This window comes from Anguilla rostrata, chromosome 2, assembly GCF_018555375.3.
Source record: "Anguilla rostrata isolate EN2019 chromosome 2, ASM1855537v3, whole genome shotgun sequence".
Classification (NCBI taxonomy): Eukaryota; Metazoa; Chordata; class Actinopteri; order Anguilliformes; family Anguillidae; genus Anguilla; species Anguilla rostrata.
The window spans coordinates 41,053,861-41,078,297 of record NC_057934.1 but is presented as its reverse complement, the minus strand read 5'-3'; the positions used below and the strand labels follow the sequence as shown (position 1 = coordinate 41,078,297).

At 40.2% G+C, this 24,437-nt stretch overlaps 2 protein-coding genes across 2 annotated transcripts in view; both read left to right on the top strand.

The window, feature by feature from the left end:
• The first annotated feature begins 1,154 nt into the window (after nt 1-1,154).
• LOC135248044 (endothelial zinc finger protein induced by tumor necrosis factor alpha-like) lies at nt 1,155-6,530 on the top strand. The gene is made up of 4 exons (XM_064322208.1): nt 1,155-1,190; nt 2,299-2,391; nt 2,565-2,663; nt 3,715-6,530. The coding sequence occupies exons 2-4, from the start codon at nt 2,301-2,303 to the stop codon at nt 5,436-5,438; spliced, it is 1,914 nt and encodes a 637-aa protein (XP_064178278.1). The 5' UTR covers nt 1,155-1,190; nt 2,299-2,300; the 3' UTR covers nt 5,439-6,530.
• Nucleotides 6,531-14,056: 7,526 nt separating this feature from the next.
• The window catches only part of LOC135248045 (vesicular glutamate transporter 1-like), a 35,893-nt gene continuing 25,512 nt past the window's right edge, over nt 14,057-24,437 (top strand). Inside the window, 1 exon segment of the mRNA XM_064322209.1 lies at nt 14,057-14,629. Coding sequence (XP_064178279.1) covers nt 14,568-14,629 — 62 coding nt within the window. The 5' untranslated portion in view covers nt 14,057-14,567.

The window sequence follows — 24,437 nt, the reverse complement described above, 5'->3', positions numbered from 1 at the left end:
AGATAAGAACATATGGTCCGTGGCACATTTGCTTGACAAAGAAAGAAAAACACTGTCTAATCAGAGCTTTTGTAACTAATTTGACCTTACTTTTCACCCAGCTCTGTTTCATAAAGCAATTAATTCTATACCCACAAGTACAATCAATTTGGTTTAAAACATAAGCATACACTAACCTCATATTATCCTTGCCATAACTTTAAATGAGCAAACACAACATCTTTGACACAGACAACACCAGCAAATTTATTTGTATCACTGCTTTTCCATTACAAGTCATTAGATATTCCACTACAGAGATCTTCTCTGGATCAGCTGTGAGACATCTACTCTTAACCCATTCTATCTAAAGCTAAGGAAGTACATCCTTAATGATACATACTTCTGATTTTTTTTTGTTGTTTTATTATTCACTGTAATGAATGCATTACAGTCTGAATACGTGAAATTGTAACAACAGAGCACTTAGACCTTTTGTGTATATATATCAAATCATTTGAAACAGTTGCTGAACTGATTAAAATCCAAATTCGAGGAGATTGTGATCTTATCTGAAGAGAACATTGTGTTTTGCTTTATACTGAAGAAATAAAATGACTTATGTAAATAAAACTGTATTATTCACCAAGTATTCACCAAGCCTTTATTCACAAGGCTAATCATATTAAAACTAAACCCCTCTTTTCTGCTTTTTAAAAATGACCTCAACATATATTTCAAATTCCTACCATTTGATATACGCAATAAGATTGCAATAAGAATACTATTATTGCATAAAGTGCATGGCTCCTTGTCCCTGTCCGGTAGTTTACATGTATGTTTTTCTCATTTATGTATTTTTGCCATTACTTTTTAAACTATTTTATAAGTTTTTTGATGAATACATTTTAATTTAACTTTGCTCCGTTATACATAACTAATGTGCATTATTGTGTTTTGTTCTTGTGCCTTTTTGCTGTAGATTGTGATTTGTGAGATTTTAAAAAGAAACCTTTTGTCGTACTTGCACTGTAAAGATCCATAATCGGAATTTTGTCAGCTCCATACTTCAAAGAGCATTTGTTCCACCCACATCTACAAGTTTTTCTTTCTACTAACCAATCGGAGTGTTGGGACGTAGAAGGCGGAACTACACGTGGGGAGCGTGCCCAATAGCGACATAGAAGTGGAACCACTGCGTTCGGGTCACGGTAGGCGACAGGAGTGATCTTAGGGGGGAAATGCTGTGAATCTTTTGTTTGCGGATCAGCTCTGCAAGCAGACAACGTAAACAGCTGTGCATTCACTTATTATACGATGAAGTACATGCCATTTTAGCCTGGATAAAAGAGGGAATATTATTATCCTGAAGGAACGGTGATAGCTATAACCAGGGAGGAATCAGCGGATTTGCTTTGGTACCGCTCCCGCCGGTACGAACCCAGGACGGACCGTTTTGCAAACATGATGACTTGCTATTCAATCTTGGTATCTTAACTAGATTGTTAGCGAGCTAACCAGTGCAACTAGCTAGTTTTGTGTATGATGTGTTTAATCAGTATACTCAGAGGTCGGCCGTCATTTGAGTTAAATGGCAGGGCAACTCAATATGTGTGCCAAGCTAGCTAACAAGTCAACTAGCCTAGCTGGTCAGTCAATCCGTCCCAGACAATACCCCGCGCTAGCCGGGCCATTTCGATCGATAGGTAGCAAGCAATGACGGTCGTTCTTTTCCGTTATGTCCACAAATGCCCTTGACTGTCTCGTGTGATTAGCTACTTGGTTACATATGGGCATTTGATAGATAACGAAATTCCACACATTTGGCAAACTACCTGAATAGATAACTACTTTCTTTGTAGCTAACTGGCTAATAGTGCATGGCATCTGAGCTTTCTGCTGCGTAGTCCGCTTGATAGCTATCTGGTAATTTATTGGCTAGCGAACAGTACCAGAGTGTATGAAGATTAATCTCCGATTACGTCTTGAAATCCCCCATATTATAACATTATATATATATATATATATATATATATATATATATATATATATATATCCGTTGCTAGCTAAATAAAACAGGTTGACGACAGTCAGTAATGTCAAGTAAGTGCACGTGCCTGTGTTAAGTCAGAATTGCAATAATTCATAGTTTCTGTGATGGCAGGGTATTTGATTAAAATACCGCACGAATTATTAACCGTTGCTTTTGTTTATATATAGATACGATTTCAATGTGAATGAACAAAGTGACTATGTTGTGGTTAGGTTTGTCTCTGTCTGTCTGTAACCACTCATCCTCCACCGTTTCCTTTTCCTCAGGGATGTCAGGGAGTACTGTGACAAGATGGGTGATCTCAGACGACGGCAGCCACCTGATTCGCAGAGAGGAAGTGGAGGCAGCAATTCCTAAAGGTGTGTGGAATTATTTTTGACCATATACGTTACACACTCGATTACAGGTTTCACATATTGAGCATTCCATTGTAATCTGTATGTGAATAAGTGGTTTGATGTTGCTGCAAATGTTCCTTGTTGAGTATGTCAGACAGTTTGTTAACACAACAAGCTCTTTGCTGTTCTTGCAGGTGTGGAATCCCAGATGGTACAAGTAAAGGAAGAGAATTTTGACCGACCTGTCACTAATATATCAACATCATCGTCATTGTCAACCAATAAAAAAAATGGTGAATATTCAATAAGCAGACATGTTATGCTAGTGTAATATCTAGGATGCTGTAAATACAGCTCTGCCGTACTCTCTGCACTGTCACTGTAAGTGGTGCACTGAGTTTTGTTTCTTATTTATTGGTAATTCCAAGGGAAAATGGCTCCTTATCAATCTTGACCTTCACAGATCTTTCTGATATTTGACACCCCTAATATAAGATTGGAGTAATCACCATTGGTATACGTTTGGGAAAAAAAAACATAATTAAGCAAATGAGGATCAAAGTGTATTTTCACTCCACTTTTTGCCTACCTGCCTCTACTTTCAAGATCTATTTTGTCAACCATAAATGGTAAAAAGCTATTTCTTGGTCTCATTGATATCACAAAGACGTGCTCTACAACGTGGGTCATATTTGAATGCTCAATTTTGTTGTTTGACTTTTTTGGACAGTCATGCAATGTGTACACCTGCCAGTTTACATGGTAGTATCTCTTGCACTTTTTGTTTTACAGTAATTGCAAGACTATTTCATAGGGTGATTAACTGGTTGAAGGAACAGTTCACCCTAAAATATTGCTAATAGTTTATGAAATTTTGTTTTGATTTATTGATTGATTGTTTTCAACTTCTTTTTACCATAGTTTTGGGATGTTTGTACTTTTTCTTACTGACAGGTTACATAGAACAACATGAAACATTGAGCAAAATTTTAAGTAGTTTTAAGAATTAATTTATTAGTTTTAATACTTAATTAATGAAAATAATTAAGTCAAAGTATCTAGACATGACAGAAGTTGTTGAGAAAGATATTGTTATTACAGTTAACAGTTGTCAAACTGTAGGTCTTGAAAGTAGAGGTGGTTAGGCCAAAAGCAGAGTGAAGATGGACACTTTGATCCTTATTTTCTTAATGAAGTTTTTTTCCCACAAGTATACCAATGGTCATTATTCCAAGGTTACATCATGGGTGTCAAATATCAGAAAGATATGTGAGGTCAAGATTGAAAAGGAGCTATTTTCCCCCAGATTACCGTCATATAATTTTTTGACCTCTTTCTCTACAGCTGTGCCTGCTCAGCTGCCAGTTTCATACCCTTGTGCGTACTGTGACATCTGCTTCACGGCTTCCCATTACCTGGAGAAACATGTCAAGCGTTCACACAGGAAGCAATACTTAGAAATGCTGCGGAGTCGAAACATCACGTTCAGCAAAACTCCTGCCTCGACTTCGGCCACTTTAATCAAAACCCCTGCCTCTACTTCAGCTACTTTCAGCAAAGCCCCTATATCCACTGCAGCTAGTTTCAACAAAGCCCCTATATCCACTGCAGCTAGTTTCAACAAAGCCCCTATATCCACTGCAGCTACTTTCAGCAAAACCCCTGCCTCCACTGCAGCTACTTTAAGCAAAACCCCTGCCTCCCCCCCAGCTACTGTCAGCAAAGCCTCTGCCTCCCCCCCAGCTACTTTCAGCAAAGCCCCTGCCTCCCCCCCAGCTACTGTCAGCAAAGCCTCTGCCTCCCCCCCAGCTACTTTCAGCAAAGCCCCTGCCTCCACTGAAGCTATTTTCAGCAGAGCCTCCTCTTCCCCCCCAGCTACTTGCAGTAAGGCTCCCACCTCCCCGTTGGGCCCCTCTGGACCTTCTTCCTCACAAGCAGCCCCTCTCACCTCACCCAAGAGCATCCACTCCTCTGCTAAGGATGAGTCTGCTTCTACCAGTCACTCAGTAGAGGCTCAGGCCTCTGACTGCTCTGCAGGTTCCACTGTCATTGGTCTCTCTCCCGTGACATCTGAAAGAACCCCTGACCCTGCTCCTTTGCCTCCTGCCCCTAACCCCGTGAGGCCTTCTGCCTCAGCGCCATCTTCTGGCCCAATCCAGATAGCGGTAAAGCCCATTCCAAAGGAAGCCTCAATGCAAGACCTTCCCCAGCCGCTCTGTCCCCCTTCAAACGCTGAAGAAGCGAAGAGAAGAGCCCAGAAAAATGTTCTGCCATCTTGCGCTCGCTGTGGGGGGAGGAGAGACGGGCGGGCTGAAGGAGAGGGGGAGAAGGAATGCTGCTGTGAGGAAGGCACACTGTTTCTTTGCAATGAATGTGGGCAGAGCTTTCCTTCTTTCCCCTCCCTTAGCTTCCACCAGGACCAAGCCCACTGGGGTAAAAGGCAGGGCAGAGGTGAGGAGGAGGGAGAGACCCTGTATCTGTGCACTGAGTGTGGTCTCAGCTTCCCCTGCCTGGAGCTACTGGGCCATCACCAGTCCCTCCATGACTCGCCGGGAGCCAAGGACCAAGAGGAGGGAACAGAAGAGGAGGAGAAAGACGAGGATGACGACTCCCTGCCTTTCACCTCCCAGGCGCACTCCTGCCCGAACTGTCAGAAGATCTTCAAAACCGCGCGCTATCTGAAAACCCACATGAAGATCCACAGCGGCCAGGTGCCTTACCACTGCGACCAGTGCGACAAGCCCTTCACCCAGCTGGGCGACCTGAAGACGCACCGCCGCACCCACACCGGCGAGCGGCCGTACCAGTGCTCCCAGTGCGGCAAGTGCTTCGGCCGCTCGGGGACCCTGAAGAAGCACTGGCGCACCCACACGGGGGAGACGCCCTACGTGTGCGCGGCGTGCGGGAAGCAGTTCAACCAGCTGGGGGCGCTGAAGACTCACGAAAGGATCCACACTGGACAGCGGCCTTACTTCTGCACCCGCTGCTCACAGCATTTCACCTACTCCTACCAGCTCAAGAGACATCGCTGTGTGCACAGTGACAAGAGTCGAGCTGCCTCAGAGTGATTGCACTTTAAAGGGGCGATGCTGATGTTCGAGGGGTGGATCTCCTCAGAGGACAACGCTGGCCCCCGTCAACTCGAAACGCTGACGTGCTGAGGCACACGGAAGGCTAACACCCGCGATGCTGCTTGGAGAGACTGAAAGACTGGGAGCAGTAGTGAGCGTTGCACTGGAGAGTGAGCATGATAGGGAAGCTGTAGGAACGCTAATATACTGACATGGAAACATGAGCGTGATGCTGACGTACTTCCGGGATACAATAAATGATACTGAGTGAGGTGCTACCCTTCCCTCCACTGTAAACAGCACTCTTCCCAATCACACATGCTCAGTATGCAGGCTTGCTACTGCTCTTATACGGGGCTGGTTATCCCCTCTAAGGGGAAATTGATTCCCGTGGAGGTGGATTGTACAGTAGATACAGTAAAGAGTGAGAGATATGGATGTGCAACAACCTATCATTGCTGGGAAACTGAGAAACACTGCCCCCCCTTTGCCCCCTTGTACCTGTAATGTCCCTAAGTGACAGTAAAAATGCTGCCAAATATTTGTCACCAAGCATTCCCTTTATAGCTCATCCTCTTAGAGTTTGGTCTGTATGAATGTCTCTTTTCCTCCCTTGTCTTAGAAACCTGCACATTACAGTTCAAGAAAATTCTGTCCCTGGTTGTAATGCCATAAAAATGCTTTCATCTACCAGCTTGTACTATTGAGTGAACGCTGAACAGAGCTCCTTGGCTATGGAATGTTACTATTGGCAACTTCTGATTGCCATTATTATAATCTTATAAGATCATAAACTTAAGTCTGAAAATGTAAGAGGTGGCTCTTTCAAATACCTCATTCACAGCCATTCAGCTGTCAAAGTTTTGTTTATGCTGTACTCGCCTCTTTTGAAAAACTATAAATGACCCTGTTAATCTCTGGGTGTTTCATAATTAAAACACAGAGGTCTGTTGTCGAATCTTGTGTTATCATCAGCTGAGATACACCCAAGCTGTGCATTCACAGGGACAATTGATTCTGTTATTTCCTGGTTTCTGCATCCCAAGCCGCCCCCCCCCCACCCCCAAAATAAATCATCTTTGTGACCTATTGCAGTTTGGCAGTGTTGTGATACGGCCTTACTAAAAGCAGTGGTCGGCATTCTAGGTGATCACACGACAGCATTACATTGCTGGTACTTCAGCCATTCCCCTTTTTCTGGAACATCTAGCATTAGAGAGTTGTTGTTTTCCCAGAATACAGAGCATTCACAGACTTTGGTATTTCCAGTACTGTTAGAAATCATCTTTAGTGCTTTGGGACCACTTGACAAGCAGCCTAGGTATGATAAATGACTGCAATACAATAGGTTTGCGAGAGCTGTTTCCAACCCGTGCTTTTCAGCAAGTCAGAAAATGAAATGAACGACACCGTCGTAGCAGCGCTTTGCATAAATGCTAATTACCATGCTGTAGTGTTAGTTATTTGCGTATGCAAACTGGTATGTGTGAGCGGTGTGTTGTGTGTATTGTCTGTGTGAACAGTGTGTGCATTGTTTGCATGTGTGAAGGCCTGGGGAGATGAGTTGCCTTGGTTGCGTCTCCACCCTGGGACTGAGAGACACAAGCGGACGTAAGAGAGGGAGGGAAGTGCGTTAGATAAAGTAATGAGGCATAGCGTGAGGACAGTTGCCACAGAGAACTGGAGGGAGCCAAGAGACAAGAGATTTGTGAGTACAAACAATCTTAGTGATGACAGACCAGTTTTTATAAAGTAACATTATTTGTCAATTTCATATTGCTGGAATTATGTTGGATTACTGTTACAAGACTGAAATGGACATTCAAAGGCCTTGATACAAGTCATTCAGCTTGCTTGGATTGTGGTAAACAAATACTGGTACAGATATCCTGCAACTGTGAGTTCTTTAGAATGAAAGTGTAACTGTATTAAGTTTATTATTGAAACAGCTGGTACATAGATTTTCTGAGGCAACATAAAAGTTGTCTTTTGAAAGATGAACAGAATTGCTGTTACATTTTTGGTAGCCATTAAGGTTTTTGTAAGGCTGTATGTTGATATGGATGAATATCATTCCCTAACCAATAAAGATAACTAAATGTAAAAGGACAGTCCGTATTTGATTGTACAGGTAAGAGAATAGTCTCCAGAATTTACTAAATAAACCCCCCAGGTATAGTCAAGAATAATTTTACAGGGAATGCATTGTGCATCTTAAGTTTAAACCACTGCAATATACTCTTATTATGAGGTGGAAATATACACAATATACTTTGGTCTGCCTGCAGTTACCATTACAGTAAAATGGAGTAACCTTGAGCCCTTGACTTCTCACTGACTGCTGCAGCTGATTAAAGTTGTTTGCATGAGTGAATCTGCCTTCTCCACCTTCAAGTGTGTTAGCTAGCAATGAGATTAAATTTATCTGGCAGTGAAGTGAATAAGTGGGGACACACTGTCTCATGTTTCTCGATATGGTTCCAAGAATTGAAATTTTGACCGATTTTATTAAAGGAGCATGGTTAGTGTAGTTTTTTTGGAATAATATGCTGGTGATAGCTTGTCATAGCGGAGCTTGATTCGCATTTAGGATGATTTGTTTATTGCTCTTGTGACATGCAAATCACTGGCGGGTAATTTATGCCTCCCTCATGCGCACTCTTCCTGTTTCGCTTCCTGGCAACTCAAATTAATCTGTTCCAATTCTCCTCTTGACTGCATCCTTTACTGCAAAGTTTCTTTTCTGATTTCATACTTTCTTTGTGGGAATCTCTCAGCATAACCCCTCCCCCCCCCCCATCCCTTCATAAGCCGTAACATTACAGTAGATTGATAAAATAAAAAAAAACAATTTACCTAGTTGCTGAAATATAGCTTCATCCTGCTGTGATAACTGCTGTACAGCTGGAATTTTATTATTCCCCATTTCCCTCTGGTACAGTAACCTCCCGGCATGGACACACAGACTGCTTACCTGTTGGCCATCAGCTTCTACCTGACATTGCCCTCCAGCCAGTCACAGAGCACACAGGAAGCATGGAAGCATGCTCGGCCACCATTGGTCCGAACAGATCAAGGGGCCGGACCACCAGCCTCCCTCACTATACAGGATCGCTATGAAGAGGAGGAAGGCACCTACATTATTCCACAGAAGTCATGTAAGAAAAGAATGGCCTAATGCAGCACAAACCCATTAACTGACTGGACACAAAAATCCATTATACGTATGTTCAATGAGAATGTTCTTAAATCATTGACAAAATGGTGTTTTGAGATGGGAAAATAACAAACGTTAAGTTATTAAAATATCATTATTGCTATCCTGAATATAAATACTGTTTGTATGTCAATGTGTTCATTTATGAGCTCATGTTGTGTGGAAAATACTTTTAAAAACTGGCAAAATAGTTGATCTAGATTAGATGACATGAGTAAAGCCTACTCTTATATTAATATGAAAAATTGTAAAATTTTTGATGGGAGCCAACAAACCTAATAAATAATGATTATTACACACCAGCACTTATGCTGATGTACATTGCGTGACAAAAACAAAACAGCTGAAATAGTTACAAATACAAACGATGGGGAAAAACGTGAATTGGTATATACCCCACTGTAACTTATTTTGAGCCTTGTTCTGATAGGCCCACCCTGTGTTTCAGCTGTAAGTTAAAAATAAAAAAGTAACACGGAGGAAAAAAATAGTATAAGCTCGAAATCAGGTTTGCAGAAAGAGTCCTTTAACGATGGCAACGTGAGCTGCGGCACCTGCCCTAACAAGGCTGGATAAGTCAGCATCCCTGCGACCCCTGTGCCTTCAGAGGGAGGGTTCTCAAATGCAGACCTTATTGTAAGGTAGATACAAAACCCATTGATAGTTGAAAATGTGAATATGTTGCTGTTCTTAAAGCAGCTTGTAAAGCAGAGACATCGGTTGACAAGAAAAATGGTTAAAGTGGACCATAAAATCATCTAAAATATTGTTTTTTTGTCTGCTTTTGTGCTTATATTTCATTATTTTCAGATCAGCCAGTAGTTTGGGGCCAGTCAGTGCATAGTTTTTTGTTTCTTTGTTTTAAGAACAAATACAGTTATGCTGTTGCCATATTTGGCATGAAAGTCACCAAGTTTTCTGCTGCTTAGTTTTCTACTGATGGCTTACTTAGACTGATTTGGCTATTGACATTCCTATGTACATTTCTTTCTGAATATTTAATGGCTGAATTTTTTAGTTCTCTGTTAGTATGCCTATACAAATTACAAATGGTATGCTAATCATTCATGGTGCTATGCCTCAAATTCTAATCATTTGAGGTGTTGACCATCATTTAATCAATATTTGTCTAACTTAGCTCAAGGGCAAATGTTGATTGAATTCCACTGTTTTTGAATTTAGCTAGATGGCAAATAGTGCTCAAATAATTTGTTATGCTATGATATAGCCTACTGTAAATAGTCAACTTAAATAGTCAAATATAATGCTTTTACAATAAGATTATTAGTATTTAGTAGTATTTTATTCTATATTTCCACACTGGGATACATTTAACACAAATGCCTATCCCTATACCAGATAGCCTATATCCGCCATAAGATGGGAGCTGTGGGTTTGCACAGGATTTTCCTATTTATATCTTGATAAGTTGGTCTTGATGCGGTTCTCTTAAGCCTGTGCCAAGATATGATTTTTAACAGGATTTGATGTTGAGCTCTTATGTTGGACAGATGCTCACCTGGGAAAGGATAGCAAACTGAGCATCTTCATAGCTGCTGCCGTGGGAACCATGACTCTGATGGGCGTGGTCTACTGCATCTACAGCCAGTTTTACAGCAAGAAACTCTTCTCTCACACACAGCTAGAGGATGATACAGGTGAGACAGCAAACCATTTTATACAACGAGGCAGTGGTCAAAAGACAGTATGTTGTGTACAGTAAATTACACTGTAAAGATTTTGCACACCTCGAAGGGCAATAGAGACACTGGAATATGTACATATTATTTCATTAGGTTTATATTATGTTGCAGTTTTATTTTGGACCAGTAGTATGGGAAGAATATACACAGGATATAGTTACATATGATGACAACTTACTGCCGTTCCAGTCTCCTTTTCTGGCTCCCCCTTTCCTCCTGCCCTCTGTATGTGTGTACAGTGCTGTGAAAGAGCATTTGCCCCCTTCCTGGCTTCCTCTAGTATTGCATATTTGTCACACTGAAGGGTTTCAGATCTTCAGACAAAATATGACACTAAGGGATCCTGCGCAAACACAAAACACATTTTTAAATGATTTCATTTATTTATTGAATAAGTTATCAATCACCCATATCACCCTTTTGGAAAAGTAATTGCCCCTTTAAATTAAATAACTGGTTGCATTCCCTTAAGCAGCAATGACTGCAACCAAACACGTCCTATAATTTCATATCAGTCTTTCACATCACTGTGGAGGAATTTTAGCCCACTCTTTGTAGAATTGCTTTAATTCAGACAAATGTGTAGGTTTTTCGAGCATGAACTGCTCATTTCAGGTCCTGCCACAGCATCTCTATTGGGTTCAAATCAGGACTTCGACTAGGTCGCTCCAAAACTTTAATTGTGTTCCTTTTCAGCTGTGGAATTGCTTTTGTGTTTTGGGTCATTGTCTCGCTGCATAATCCAGTTACGCTTCAGCTCACAGACAGATGACCTGATATTCTCTTTAAGGATTTTCTGGTACAGAGCAGAATTCATGGTTCCTTCAGTAATGGCAAGTTGTCCAGGTCCCAAGGCAGCAAAGCATCTCCCCACCATCACACTACCACCACCATGTTTGACTGTTGCTATGATGTACTTACTGTGAAATGCTGCATTTGCTTTCCGCCAGACGTAATGGGACCTGTGTCTTTCAAAATGTTCCTGAATGGGACCTGTGTCTTTCAAAAGTTTTGACTCATCTGTCCATAGACCATTATCCCAAAAGGCTTGGGCATCATTCAGGTGCTTTTTTGCAAATATGAGATGAGCATTGATGTTTCTCTTGGTTAGCAGTGGTTTCCACCTTACTGCTCTCCCATGAATCCCATTTTTGCCCACTTGTTTTCTTATTTCTTATGGGCTCATGGACATTGACCTTGGTTGAGGCTAGAGAGGCCTGCAGTTCTTTGGATGCTTTTCTGGGATCTTTTGTGTCTTCTTGGATGAGTTGTCACTGCGCCCTTGGAGAAATTTTGACAGGTCGGCCACTCCTGGGAAGATTCACCACTGTTCCAAGTGTTCTTCATTCAGCTGGTTCTCACTGTGGTTCGGTGGCGTCCCAGAGAAACGGATTGTAACCCTTTCCAGACTGACATATTTCAACTTTTTTCTCATTTCCTCTGGAATTTCTTTGATTATGGCATAGTGTGCTTGTAGTGAGTTCACTCTGATGGTAAGGTTTAATATGGGTGAGGTGTAGATTCAACAGGGCTGGCTGCAATCAAGCTTGGCTGTGTTCAGTCAGCTGGATCTAATTATCAATTAAATATATAGAATATAGAACATCCTTACATTTATATAGCACTTTTCCGATTGCTCAAAGTGCTTTACAGTGAAGGGGAACTCACCTCACCTACCACCAATGTGTAGCACCCACCTGGGTGATGCACGGCAGCCATTTTGCACCAGAAAGCTCACCACACATTAGCGAAGGTGGAGAGGCAGAAAACATTTATTTAGCCAATTAAATCTGAGGATGGTTTTGGTGGCAAGTTTGCGAGAGCCAGATCTGGGATTTAGCCAGGACACCGGGGAACCCCCTACCCTTAGCGATAAGTGTGAATGTGGTTAATTGGTTGATTGAGTAACTAAGGGGGCATTTATATTTTCACATGGGTGATATGGGTGTTTGATAACTTTTTTCATAAAATTTTTTTTTGTGTTTACTCATTTTCTTTTTGCCTAATATTACATTTGGTCTAATGATCTGAAACCATTCAGTATGACAAATATACAGTTATAGAGGAAATCAGGAATCAGCACTGCATGTTTGTCTATGGCTCTGATAGTTGACATCTCTTTGTTCCTCTAACTTTCTTTCAGAGCTAATGCTAGACCTTCCAGAGTCTTCTTCCTCCTACTTCTCCAGCTATCCTGCAATGATGGATGGAGAGAAAAAGACAAGCCAGGCCGGTTATGGCTCTATCTCTGACCCCCCCTCCATTATCAACATACCGCCTGCCCTCCAGTCCACTCCTCCCTTAGCTGCACCATTCAATCCCTTCTCCCTATCCACCTCTACTCCTCTTCAAACCATCTCTGCTCAGAATCTGGAGAGGAGCTTTGTCTGATGTATGACAGAACTCACAGCAATATAGAACACTAGGCATTACAGTACACTTGGAACATTTTGTTTTAATCATTACCACATATGTAATTGAAAAATAACAAAAACTTGTACAGGGTCAGCTGATTGATTATGTAATTAGTTCATAGTATACACTTACTTTACATGTGTGTTTTTTGTATTTTTAAGATACAAATCTGCACCTGACATGTCCTGCGGTTGTTCCATTGTTGTTTATAAAAGTACTTGCTGGCCCGTGTAATTATCTACTTTAATTCTAACTTCTTGTTTTGTATAACAAATATCAATGTTTGTACATTTGTAGTTTTGTTCTCTTTATTTTGACGGAATAAATATTGCTTAGGCCCTATGTACAGACACGTTGCTTGAACGCTAGATGGCGGTGTGCATGTGTCTAGTGCCTGTGCTCGTGTCTGATCGCGCGTCTTCTTAGGGCATAACAAATGTGTAGCCGTCATCATTATCGCTACCGTCGTTATCATAATGATCAGAAACAATATTTTGGCGGTTGAGATCAGCATGACATGAAGTTTTAAGAGAGAATTGCAATTCTTGTCCGTATAATATGAATGATATCTATCGGCATTCTGACAGGATGGCTGCCAATGAATGAGAGCCAGCGCGAGCCAACTGTGTTTCAGAACCACGGATAGCAGCACCAATCGCTGAGAACAGATTGACAGCGAGGGAAAGAGAATATGTGGCCATTTGAGTTCCGTGGAAATTGTTTAAAACATTTTTACCACCCAACGGCGAGTTCAATTAACTGCATTTAACTGGCCAATAATGAGCGAATACAGCACAGTCCCTTCTAATCTCAATAGGTAGGCTTTTCAATTCAAACAAAAAAGTAGTAGGCCTACCCATGTTTGTCTAACCTGACTTAATTGACATCTGACCTCATTTAACTTTTCAGACAGACCATGGGCTTCGTTTATAATTTTTTCTTGGATTTACACTTTCATGTAATCGTAAGATAATTTCGATTTTGGTGCATACGCTTGATTTAGAAGAAAATAGTGCGTCGAAAAAGGTGCTTACGTTACCTAAAGTGGCGTATTTGCGTGATACAACTGTGACATAGCTAGCTTAAGGCTAAATCTCAAATGAACTTCAATATGAGGTATACGTGATTTATAATTACCCAGTTTGGTGAATGTGGCCAAGAACAGTAATTTTCCTCTAAATAAGTAGCATTTGAACATTTCTTGCACTCTTTAAGCCTAAAATTGATGATCAATTAAATTATATTCTTAGTGCACAAGCACAGCGCACTCTGGTGATTCGCGCACTGTCCTCAAACGTGCAGTACTTTCTCATAACAAGCAGGTTGTTGAACATTCAGTATCAACTTCATGTAAATATAGGACCATATGCACTTAAAATTTGGATTTTATTAAGGTACTACTTAGTCATGGTTCTTGCGACATTTACTTATTTGAGACAGTTTGATCTAAAGACCATTTTATAAATGCGACCCCTGGTCTCTGAGGTCATATCAACACTGATGCAGAAACACTATTCGTAGTGTTTCTGTCTAACAAATAGCCTACATTTGAGAAATAATTAGCCTGACTAAATCAGCATGGCCGGAATGTATAGACTTGAATGAGATACTTTTGCTGGGGAAACACAGTTTGCTGTTAGAAGTGATGTTGGCGAGCCAGTAAGAGGCAGTCTTCTATCTGGTCTAACGGTGTATGTGCGCGAGAGAGGAGGGGTGAAAGAGAGGGAGAGAGATAGAGAAAGCGGGAGTGCTCACGGGACAGCAAAGCGGTCGGATCCCGGAGTAGCGAAGATGGAGGTCCGACCAGACAGATTTAAGGCGGTTGCAGCAAAGACTCTGGGAAAAATACACAGGTAGGCCTACCTTTAAACTTCCATATAATTTAGATGGCTACTTTTAGATGTACTGTGCACACTCTGAAACAATTGGATTCCTCCCTCACATGCAGATATAGGAAATTTCACGTTTAACTTCAAAGTTATACCGCCTAGGCTATTGTATCCTGTGAATTTCTGTAGAATTGACCGCTCGATGACAGAAATGATTTTATTAAAGTATTGTGGATATGCTCTTTCTTGATAATGTTTGTCCTTAAATGTAACCGACCCTTTTACTGGAAGGCGGCCGTAAATTTGCGTCAGAAATAATATACACAATAGTTTGCACTGCAACTAAGGTCAATTGAGATTTATTAAATTAACTGATTTATTCACTTAGCATTAGACCTTATGTTATCGTCTGTTAAAATAACTTAAACAAATCATACTTCCTATGATAACATATTTCCCTCCCCTTGAAGCTTGTGGAATCATTCCTTATGGAATTAATTAGCCTATTGTCTGCTTTGCTTTTAATGCTCGCGCCCTTATGGTAGTTTTAACACACGTATTGAATATATTCTGAGAAGTTGTTAATATGGAGTCTGTGGTGTCAAACGGTAGGGCAGTACTAACTAGATTATCTTTACTCAGGGCCTATTAATGTCCATGTGTCGCGCAGACAATGTCATCACCTGAGATCATTCACTGGCTTATAATGATTTTCGTTCCTGACTTTAATTTAGGTTGGTCTATTGCATCATATGCCGTCTTACAAGATGTCATTAGTTTCTAACGGTACCATTCTAACACATTTAATTCCACTTATGCGCCTGAGTTTATGGCCAAATATAAAATGCTTTGGCAACTCGGTGTCGTCAATGGGTAGTGTACTCGGAGGATACTCAGTCAGACTTGTCTGTAATAGGTTACGGGGGTTTAAATATGATCCTTGTTTAAATCAATTGCTGTACCTAATTTATATTTTTAATTATACTTTTGTTAATGCTTAATTCACTATACATGACTTCTATAAGTTCCCGTTAGGTTCAAGGTAGCTTATTCTACGCCATTAAGTGAATGAAATTCGGCATTCTCTACCCTATTTGAAACACAAATTGTCATATTAATACAGTAACATAGTGACAGACCGAATTTTACCATTAAAAAATTAAAAATAACAAATTGATATCTTCCGACTGATATATTCAAGAATCAGAACATTCAAAAGCTTATTTCTGTAGCATATGTACAGTAAATATTAGGCTACAGGAATAGAAAGTTCCGCAACGATTCCATAATGTAGCCTACCATAATGTTACTGCCAAAATGATGTTAGTAGGCCTATCACTGAGCAGTTCGGCTGCATCATTCGCAATTAGTAATTTGTAAAGTGATCATTAGTTATTATATAATTTAACATTGCATTTGCCACCGTTTATAGCCTAGCAATTAGTTTAAAATAATAATAATAATAATAATATTTAAATTTTGGAATTATTTATTTAAATAATGCATTGAAATAGGCCCACCCCAAAACAATAATACAGTTAAATAGGCCATATAATCGTTGCGCAGAATTAAAATCTGAAAATGTTCTCTATACGAAATGGTGGCTATACAATAATGTATTAAAATAATTGACATGAATCCAAGGGCATTTAATGTCTATGTTACTAGGCTGGGGTTACTGCAATTTATTTAAATACAGTAGCCTACAGTGCTTTAATATCAGTAGCACAGACATCTTTGCAATTATTTGAAGTGAACCTTGAGTCACATAAATCCAATCCCTGCTAGCACAATGCATTATTGCTACTTTTTACAATGTAGCTGTAAAGAGAGATTATGAAAAAGTTTGTTTTCCTAAAACCCACAATTTCCCAGTGTATTGAATAGCTTATATAGTAAAGGTACTCTGCTTTCCCAATAGTCTACCGTAGGCTTTTGTTTGAACATTAATGTTGGCTTTTTTTAATAACCTCCAAAAGCCACAGATAGCCTAAACTTGTATTCGACAACTTCCAAAAAGGAAAAAAAAGATGTTAGCCTACCCTGTCTATTCCAGCACAAATAAACGGACAATCAGTTTATTATGATACAAATCTCGTGTAGTCTTTTAAAAGCCTACATTTTGGCTTAATGCATGAATATTTATATATTAATTTTAATTGAAATCACTATTTTACGATAACTGAACAAATCGGTTGTCACTGGGCCTACAAAGGCTACAAAACTGAAAGGTTTTCGCTAATTAGCGAATTATACTAATTGCAGTGTGACTAGACTTAGTCGGCTCTTTCATGCTAGACTCCTTTGAATCATATCTTTAAATATTCATAATGCTTAGAATAAATGTAAATACATGTTCAAATAACCTATAGAATAGTCTATAGAATATCAGGTGAAGCGTATGGTCCATTAACGCACTGATAGATGATTGTGTGCATGGTCTTGTAGTGCACTCTCTGGGGATTTGAGGAAGCGACTAAACTCGTAAATCCTCTCCCGAAATAGCCTGCTTCCATGCCCAGCTGTCGGTCCACGCAAATCCCCAAACTAGCCCTCCCTTTATTTTCTGTCACTTCCTCACCGCTTTCCCCCCACACGCCTGTGTATCCCGTCTAGTAAATGTCTCCATCCCCTCCCCCTCAGGTTTCCACTCCTGGGATTACGGGAACGTAGGCCTAAAGGTGCACGCGCATCAACTTGTTTTGCGCTGCAAACATGCCCAACTAGAATTTTTTTTTACAACGGTCCCTCAATCCAGATAGACAACAACGGTGGTTAATGTTAGTTTTATTTCAACAAATGACATGTCACTATTTTTCTCAGTTGTCTGTCTCTTAGGCTATTTTGTTATTTGTTGGCATCGTTTTTTTCACTGCAGGCTGGAGCCAATGGACCCTCACTAAGGAAATTCAGGGCATGATTTTAATAATAGCACACTCGACTATTCAGTAAGGCCCATGTGACCAAATTTCCATTAGAATGTTGAAGTGAATTTAGTTGGGGATGGACTATGGGATCGAATTAGCAATTTTGTTTCGCAAATAATGCATTATGTTTCGCTTAAGTTTCTACCCTACCCATGTTTTTTAAAAATCCAATTAATATATAGCCTAAGCTATGTAGTATGACGTAGGGAATAACGTGGAATTGGGCTATAAATCATTCACGCATGAGAATCGTTCTTGGGAACGTTCTGAGAAAAAAGTATAACAGTTAGACCTGTCATTTAGGTTATCTTAAATGCCATTTAGATTAGCCGAATTATTTCATACTTCCCCTCGGATTCTCAAAATATCGTTTATTATGCTCATAATGCTCGTTAAAACCACACAACCCTTTAGTTTCCTATAGATTTTGATTACTAAAACAGTGGTATATAGTGGTAGGCTACATCTTAAATATGAACGATATCAGATGTAGAGATTGTATAGGAACCTACGTGTAGTTCTATCTCTGTGTTATTGCTCATGTTTATGTCTAATGGATTTCACAATTAGACTACTATATCTAATATAATGAGCCTTGATGCAGGCTATGCAAAGTGTTGCATATATCAGTATATTAGGATGTCTATTGTGAGTAGACATTTATATAATGTATGACAACAATCATGCAGTAAGAAATCCATATATGTATATGTTGTAACGGCATAAATACATTTGACTCTTTTTGCAATTAAGTTGCATAGAATACTCTCCACACATATGGGCATGCGTACATATATAGCACATTTATGGCATTTATATATGGCTAGTGTCGCAGATGTATTGATGCGCAATGAGTGTGCGCATGTGTGCTTTCACTTGCAGTCAGTAATGTGATCCCCCATTCTGGTCACCGTCAGCAACTCATCTATTATTTATATATTCTCCCAATCAGAAAGCTCTCAGAGTTACTATAATAAACTCAGCAGAGTAAGCAAATACTGAACCTTTGTCAGGACACTAACAACCTGGTACCCTCTTCCCACTACATTCCAGTCTCAGACTTTTTTTGTGATCTCTGTTCAGTATTCTTAAAATAATGTCTTTAAATGAACTTGAATATTTTGGTTCTCCTTTTCACATGGATTGTACTATTTCATAGAGTAAGGGACAATAGTAGTCTTGAGTTCAGGGTTCCTTCTCACACTATGGTGGTACACTTCCTGTATAGACAACAGGGAAGAGAGGGTCCACCTGAAACTATTACCATACTGAAAACTGAGGAATCTCTCAATGCATCAGGTTCATACAGCAAGAGCATGCCAGGCCAGCTTCTGAAGGTCACAGTACAACACTTTAAAAACCATTCAGGGGTATCCATATTAGTAGCACCCTGCATACAATGCCAAGGGAAAACATCCATTAACAGTATTATTAAGACAAGATATGCATCTCTAAAGCAGAAACATCGACAAAAGGCTTAATTTTATTTTCACATAATTTATGTTTGTAGGAGACATTATGAAGGGCTAAATATCTTACAATGAACACATTGTGAAGTACAAAACCGTTTATAGACAACAGGATATTTTACTGGAGCCCCTGGGGTTCAAGTACCTGGCACAAACACAGGACACAATCCTCATATCAGTATTTCAGAGCTCTTGCCTTTCTAAAGCATATTGTCGTCGATACTGTACGGTGACACATGTAGGGTGCTGTATGCCAGAGAGACAGTATTATTTCCTCAGTTCAATGCACTGGCCTGTAGACGTGTTAGTGTGTGTGTGTGTGTTTACGAATGTGCGTGCGTGCGTGCGTGTGTGTGTGTGCACCTGTAGGACATTATAAAGACACACTAAGTGTTCTGCCCAAATTGAATCATTCAGATTTCCATTAAAGTATATTTTCAGCAGGCCCCTCCCCCACCGCGGTTCCAGGGAATTACATTAATGTGTAACCTGACCCACACTCCACTATCAACTCCCACCAACAGCATCAGAGCTTTAATGTTTCTCAACAGAGCATCATGCAGCCAAGTGTTAGGGAATGGAGACTTCACATATTTACAAGTTAAACAAGTTAATACACATTTTGCATGTGTATGAATTGGCTGTTTGATTGTTTAATTTAAAAAAGCGTTTATCTACAGTAGATTATCAGTATGTCACCCAGATGAATAGTGAATATGGACATTTTTTCTTGACTTCCTAAACGTACTTTTGTTCCTCTGCAATGATACTTCATTTTGCATTAAAAATTGAAATCATCTATCCAAAACCGTAATGTCATTCAGTATTTTGTAATGCTTAGAGCATTATTTATGGCAGGGCTGTGTGTGTGTGTGTGTGTATGTGTTGTATACTGGTGTGCACCCTGGTGTTACAATCTTGTCCTCTCTACAACAATGTTATCACCACAGACCCTGTCAATGCAGGGAGACATTGGCTGTAGTATGCTTTGACTCATCATATATGTCCAGCAGTGCTGTTTGCTGAGGAATGATTCCAAGAGGACAGAGTGACAGGCCCCCTCGAAAAATTGTTCTGTAATTGTGAAAGGAATAGTGTGGCCTAGCGTTGGGGGTCCCAATATGTGATCTTTTCATGTGGCCCAAAATATCTGGTGGTGCCCCAGTACATGTCTGTAAGTACATAGTAGAATAGGAGTAAAAGTATGGCTTTCTTACAGATTTAGATGAAAAGCTGTGCATGCACTCTGGACATTTCAGGATATTTCTCTGGATATTTGCTCATTTTGTGTATCAATTTGATGTATCCCTCACTGTCTTTATTTGCCAGTCTTTCAACTTATCAGAATAATACTGTAATAAATACTCCTTTAAAATCTACCATTCTTAAGTTTATTACTGCCATAGTATATACACTACATTTTCCCAGCACACCTTGTACTTTATGTTAAAATGAGTGGATAATGTGTAATATAGTATGTAGAGCACTGCACACGCCTCAAAGCTAATGACACTGTTGCTGTAAACTTATACAAGGAGCATTAACATTGTTCTGGACATCTAACATGCAATGTGCAGTTTTGTTTATAGGTATGCATTATAGGCAGATTAGCAGTCCTGGATACAACTGCTTGATAAGCAAATAAATGATCTGCTTCATTGTTTTCTTCATTGTTCTATATGTTTTTGTCTTATTGATTCACCTCAACTCTTGACTATGCATTTATTGTTTGTCATTTGAATGACTGAGTGTATTTTAATGCCCATATACAATACCTGCTCTTTATAGCCGCGTTTCCACCGCAGGAACTATACCCCGGAACTAGGAACCTTTTGAGGAACTCAGTGCGTTTCCACCGCAGGAACTAGGGTCTAAATTTAGTTCTGGGGGCTTTGTTTTACCCCCCAAAACGTTCCTGCTCGGGGGGTAGTACTTTCCGAAAGTACAGGAACCTTTTGGGTGGAGCTTGGAGCGCTGAACATTTCTGATTGGTCTAGTACTCGTAGCATTTGTGTTGTATTTATTTTCCGCCATTACCCGCCATGTTTGAAAATATGCAGCGGCAAACCAATTAATTTTCATAATAACTTCAAATCAAACTTGTATGTTATGCGGCGCAGTAGCCTACTTTTGGTTATAGCCTGTCAACGTCTTGGAATTATAACGTGTGCTCTTCTGTTCTTTTCTTGCTTTAGTATTCGTTTTATAAAATGCTAAGCATTCGTGCTGGGACAGCATATTACGTAGGCTACCAAAACATTCAAACGGATTAATTCGGTTGCTGAATATTTTCTTCCGGATTTTCTTTGTTAGCCCGTTGTAATTGACTCAAAATGTTTGATACAGTTATGTGAGGTATGCGGTAGTTCTGCATAATTAACATTGGTGATACAGTACAAGCAAACTGGAAATCACCTTCCGCACTTTTTATCCGGGTAAAATAACAGGTTAATTCTAGTAATCTTCCCTTTAGCTTTTTCAGACTGCCGTAATTTTACTCAATTTTACTGCCATTTTTCAATTCCACGAAAAGACCAGGAAGACTATGGACTCATTTATGGTGCATGGTTCGCATCTGGAGGGCACACTTCGCTGCTCGGCTAGCAGTAACTTCGAAGGAAAGCAAACGGTGGCTGTACCAAATTTACATTTTCACGCAAGTCCGAGTTTTCGTTCTATTCTTGTCATTTTGCGATTAGCCTATATGGAATTGACGACGAGAAAGTAATAAAACAGCAAATTGTTTACAACGTGTGCATGTTTTCTGCTGTTAATGAATGTGTTTGAGAGGATATATGAAAATCAATAAATACAAAAGTAACCATATATAGTCATTGTTGGTAACCCGTTGTATATAAGTGGAATAAACCCCTCCGGGCTGTCCCGGTTATTAGAAAATAATGTAGGCTACTTCGGTGGTAGTATGGGGTTACAGAAGAAATCATATGACAGATGGACCGACGACAACGTCAGTGGGCTAATTTGCCTAATCTTCGCGGTACTTTAGACCCCGGTGGAAATGCAGACAACCATTGGCTGAAGGAACCTTTTCGTTCCTGGTAAAGTAGTTCCTGGGACTGAAAGTTCCGGGTAATTTTGGTGGAAATGCGGCTTATGTTATATCACAGGTGAAAACCTCTGACTCTATATAGTGGCTCTGGTTTTACCAGTGTGTCTGATCTTTCCTCTGCTGCAGTTTGTCCAGTTCAGTTTAAATCTCCTGGAATATAAATGAAGTATGCGTGTAGTGAACGGTGTGTGTCTGAGTGCATGTAGTCAGGAAGATGCCTCATCCTAGGTAAATGAGTCCCGTTGAGACACAGTCCGTTTCAGAGAGCACAGAAACACCCTATTGAACTTTAGGACACAGCACCTGTATCGCTCATAGAGCGAGGCTGTCTTTTTGTCCTATAGGTTTTTTTATTAATTTTCTTATTTTGGATGTCCTATCCCACCCAAATTTTGAATGTCCAATTCATGAGCTTTGTACAAGCGTGTTCATGTATGTCCCCTGCTGCAGGCTCGGGAGAGTGAAGAAAACTTGTGGTTCTCCTCCGAAACACACGGTGTCAGCCAGCTGCTTCTTTTCACCCCACAGACACAAACTGCACACATGCAGAGCGGGGGCGGAGATGACCCGATCATAAGTGTGCACAGAAAACAAGCCATCGGCCTGGTCAATAGGGGTTGCTTGAGCAATAAACACTGCTATCCCCACCGACTAAATCCCTCCCATATATCCCTTGGACGACACAAAGCCAATTGTGTCTCTTGCAGGACTGCTGGCCATATTTGGCCTTGGCACAGGTTTGAAATATAGTTACATGTACTTTATTCTGAATACAGCAGACCGTTACAAAAAGGAAGTGATGTAGGGTTATCAAATTGCTTCAGGCTACGTGGAAATGTTCCTTTGTACGCTGAAAACAAGGGCAATGAAGAATTTACCAAATTAGCATAGGTTGATAGAGAGGTCCCAAATGTTCAGCAATGTGCCAGCTTTAGGCCTGCTGACTCCACGGAAAACATCTTTCAGAAAGACTCACCAGGAATAATTAGAAGTTCTTCTGAATTTTGGGCTTGTTTACCATTGCTACGACAACACTTCCACAGTTTTGTGGCACTTTACTTGTTTAAATGCCAGTGATGTCATCATGAAAACATTTTTGACCAGTTTTTATATTTTGTTCTAACAGTTATTCCATTAATTTATATTGGCTGAACACTGGAACAAAAACATTATTATACCGTTTTTGTTCATAACAAAACAAAAAGAAAAATAATTAATTCCTAATCTCCGTTTTTGGGGTTGCCTGCATAACCGTCTTCAGCAAGTGAAATGCACATTCGCTTGGATTCAGGACAGATGACTCACTTGGCCAGTCAAGACATTCCACATTTTGGCTTTTGGCCCTGAATAACTCCTTGGTTGCTTTAGCAGTATGTTTGGGGTCATTGTCCTGTTGCAAGGGGAAGTTTCATCCATTGAGTTTGAAGCATTTGGTTACAACTGTGCAGATAACGTGCTTCTATACACTTCAGAATTCATCCTTCAGTCACATCATCAATGAACACAAGTTAGCCAGGTCTAGCCATACATTCCAAAGCCTTAATACTACCTCCACCATGTTTCACAGATGAAGGGTGCTTTGAATCCTCTTTCCATCACTGGTACAGATTAATACTCGTCTCATTTGTCCATAAGACTATGTTACAGTTTTTAAAAAAATACTTTTTAGGAAACTCTTCCCTGGCCATTCTGTTCTTGAGGCTTATCAGTGGACAGAACCATCTGAGGTTATACTGGTGTAGTCTTTTTATGGTAATCTTTGACACATCTATGCCAACATTCTGTGTGTTCTTGATCTGGTTGACAAATATTCTTCAGTCATCCACTAGAGTAGTCTTTCATAGTCATGTCCTTTGGTATTGCTGAGCTCACCAGTCCATACTTGCTTCTTAACAATACATCAAACAGATGAATCAGACACACCAAATATGTGTCAGCAGCCTACATGTGCCACCCTACAGCAACGAGCACAATATGCTTTGCAAAGGCAAGAGCTCTGCAACACTGATATGAGGGTTGTGTCCTGTGTTTGTGCCAGGTACTTAAACCCAGGGACTCCAGTAAAATATGCTGTTGTCTATAAAGGGTTTGTTTTCCCCATGCTCTGATCAATGTATTCTGATTTTTCAGCCTAGGATGGCCTGCTTTACTGGCATTGGTCTTATTTGGTCTTTATATTGAGAGACAACACAAACAGACTCCAGTTCCATACTAATCCTAATTCCATTCATTCAATCAGCACCCAACCTTTTGTTAGCTTTCTTGTGTATGCACTAATGATGCAATAAACAAAAAACAAAAAAAACAGCTGAGGAGCCCACTGTCCAATTATATTTGCTCTCCTAAAATAGGGGGGAAATGGGGGG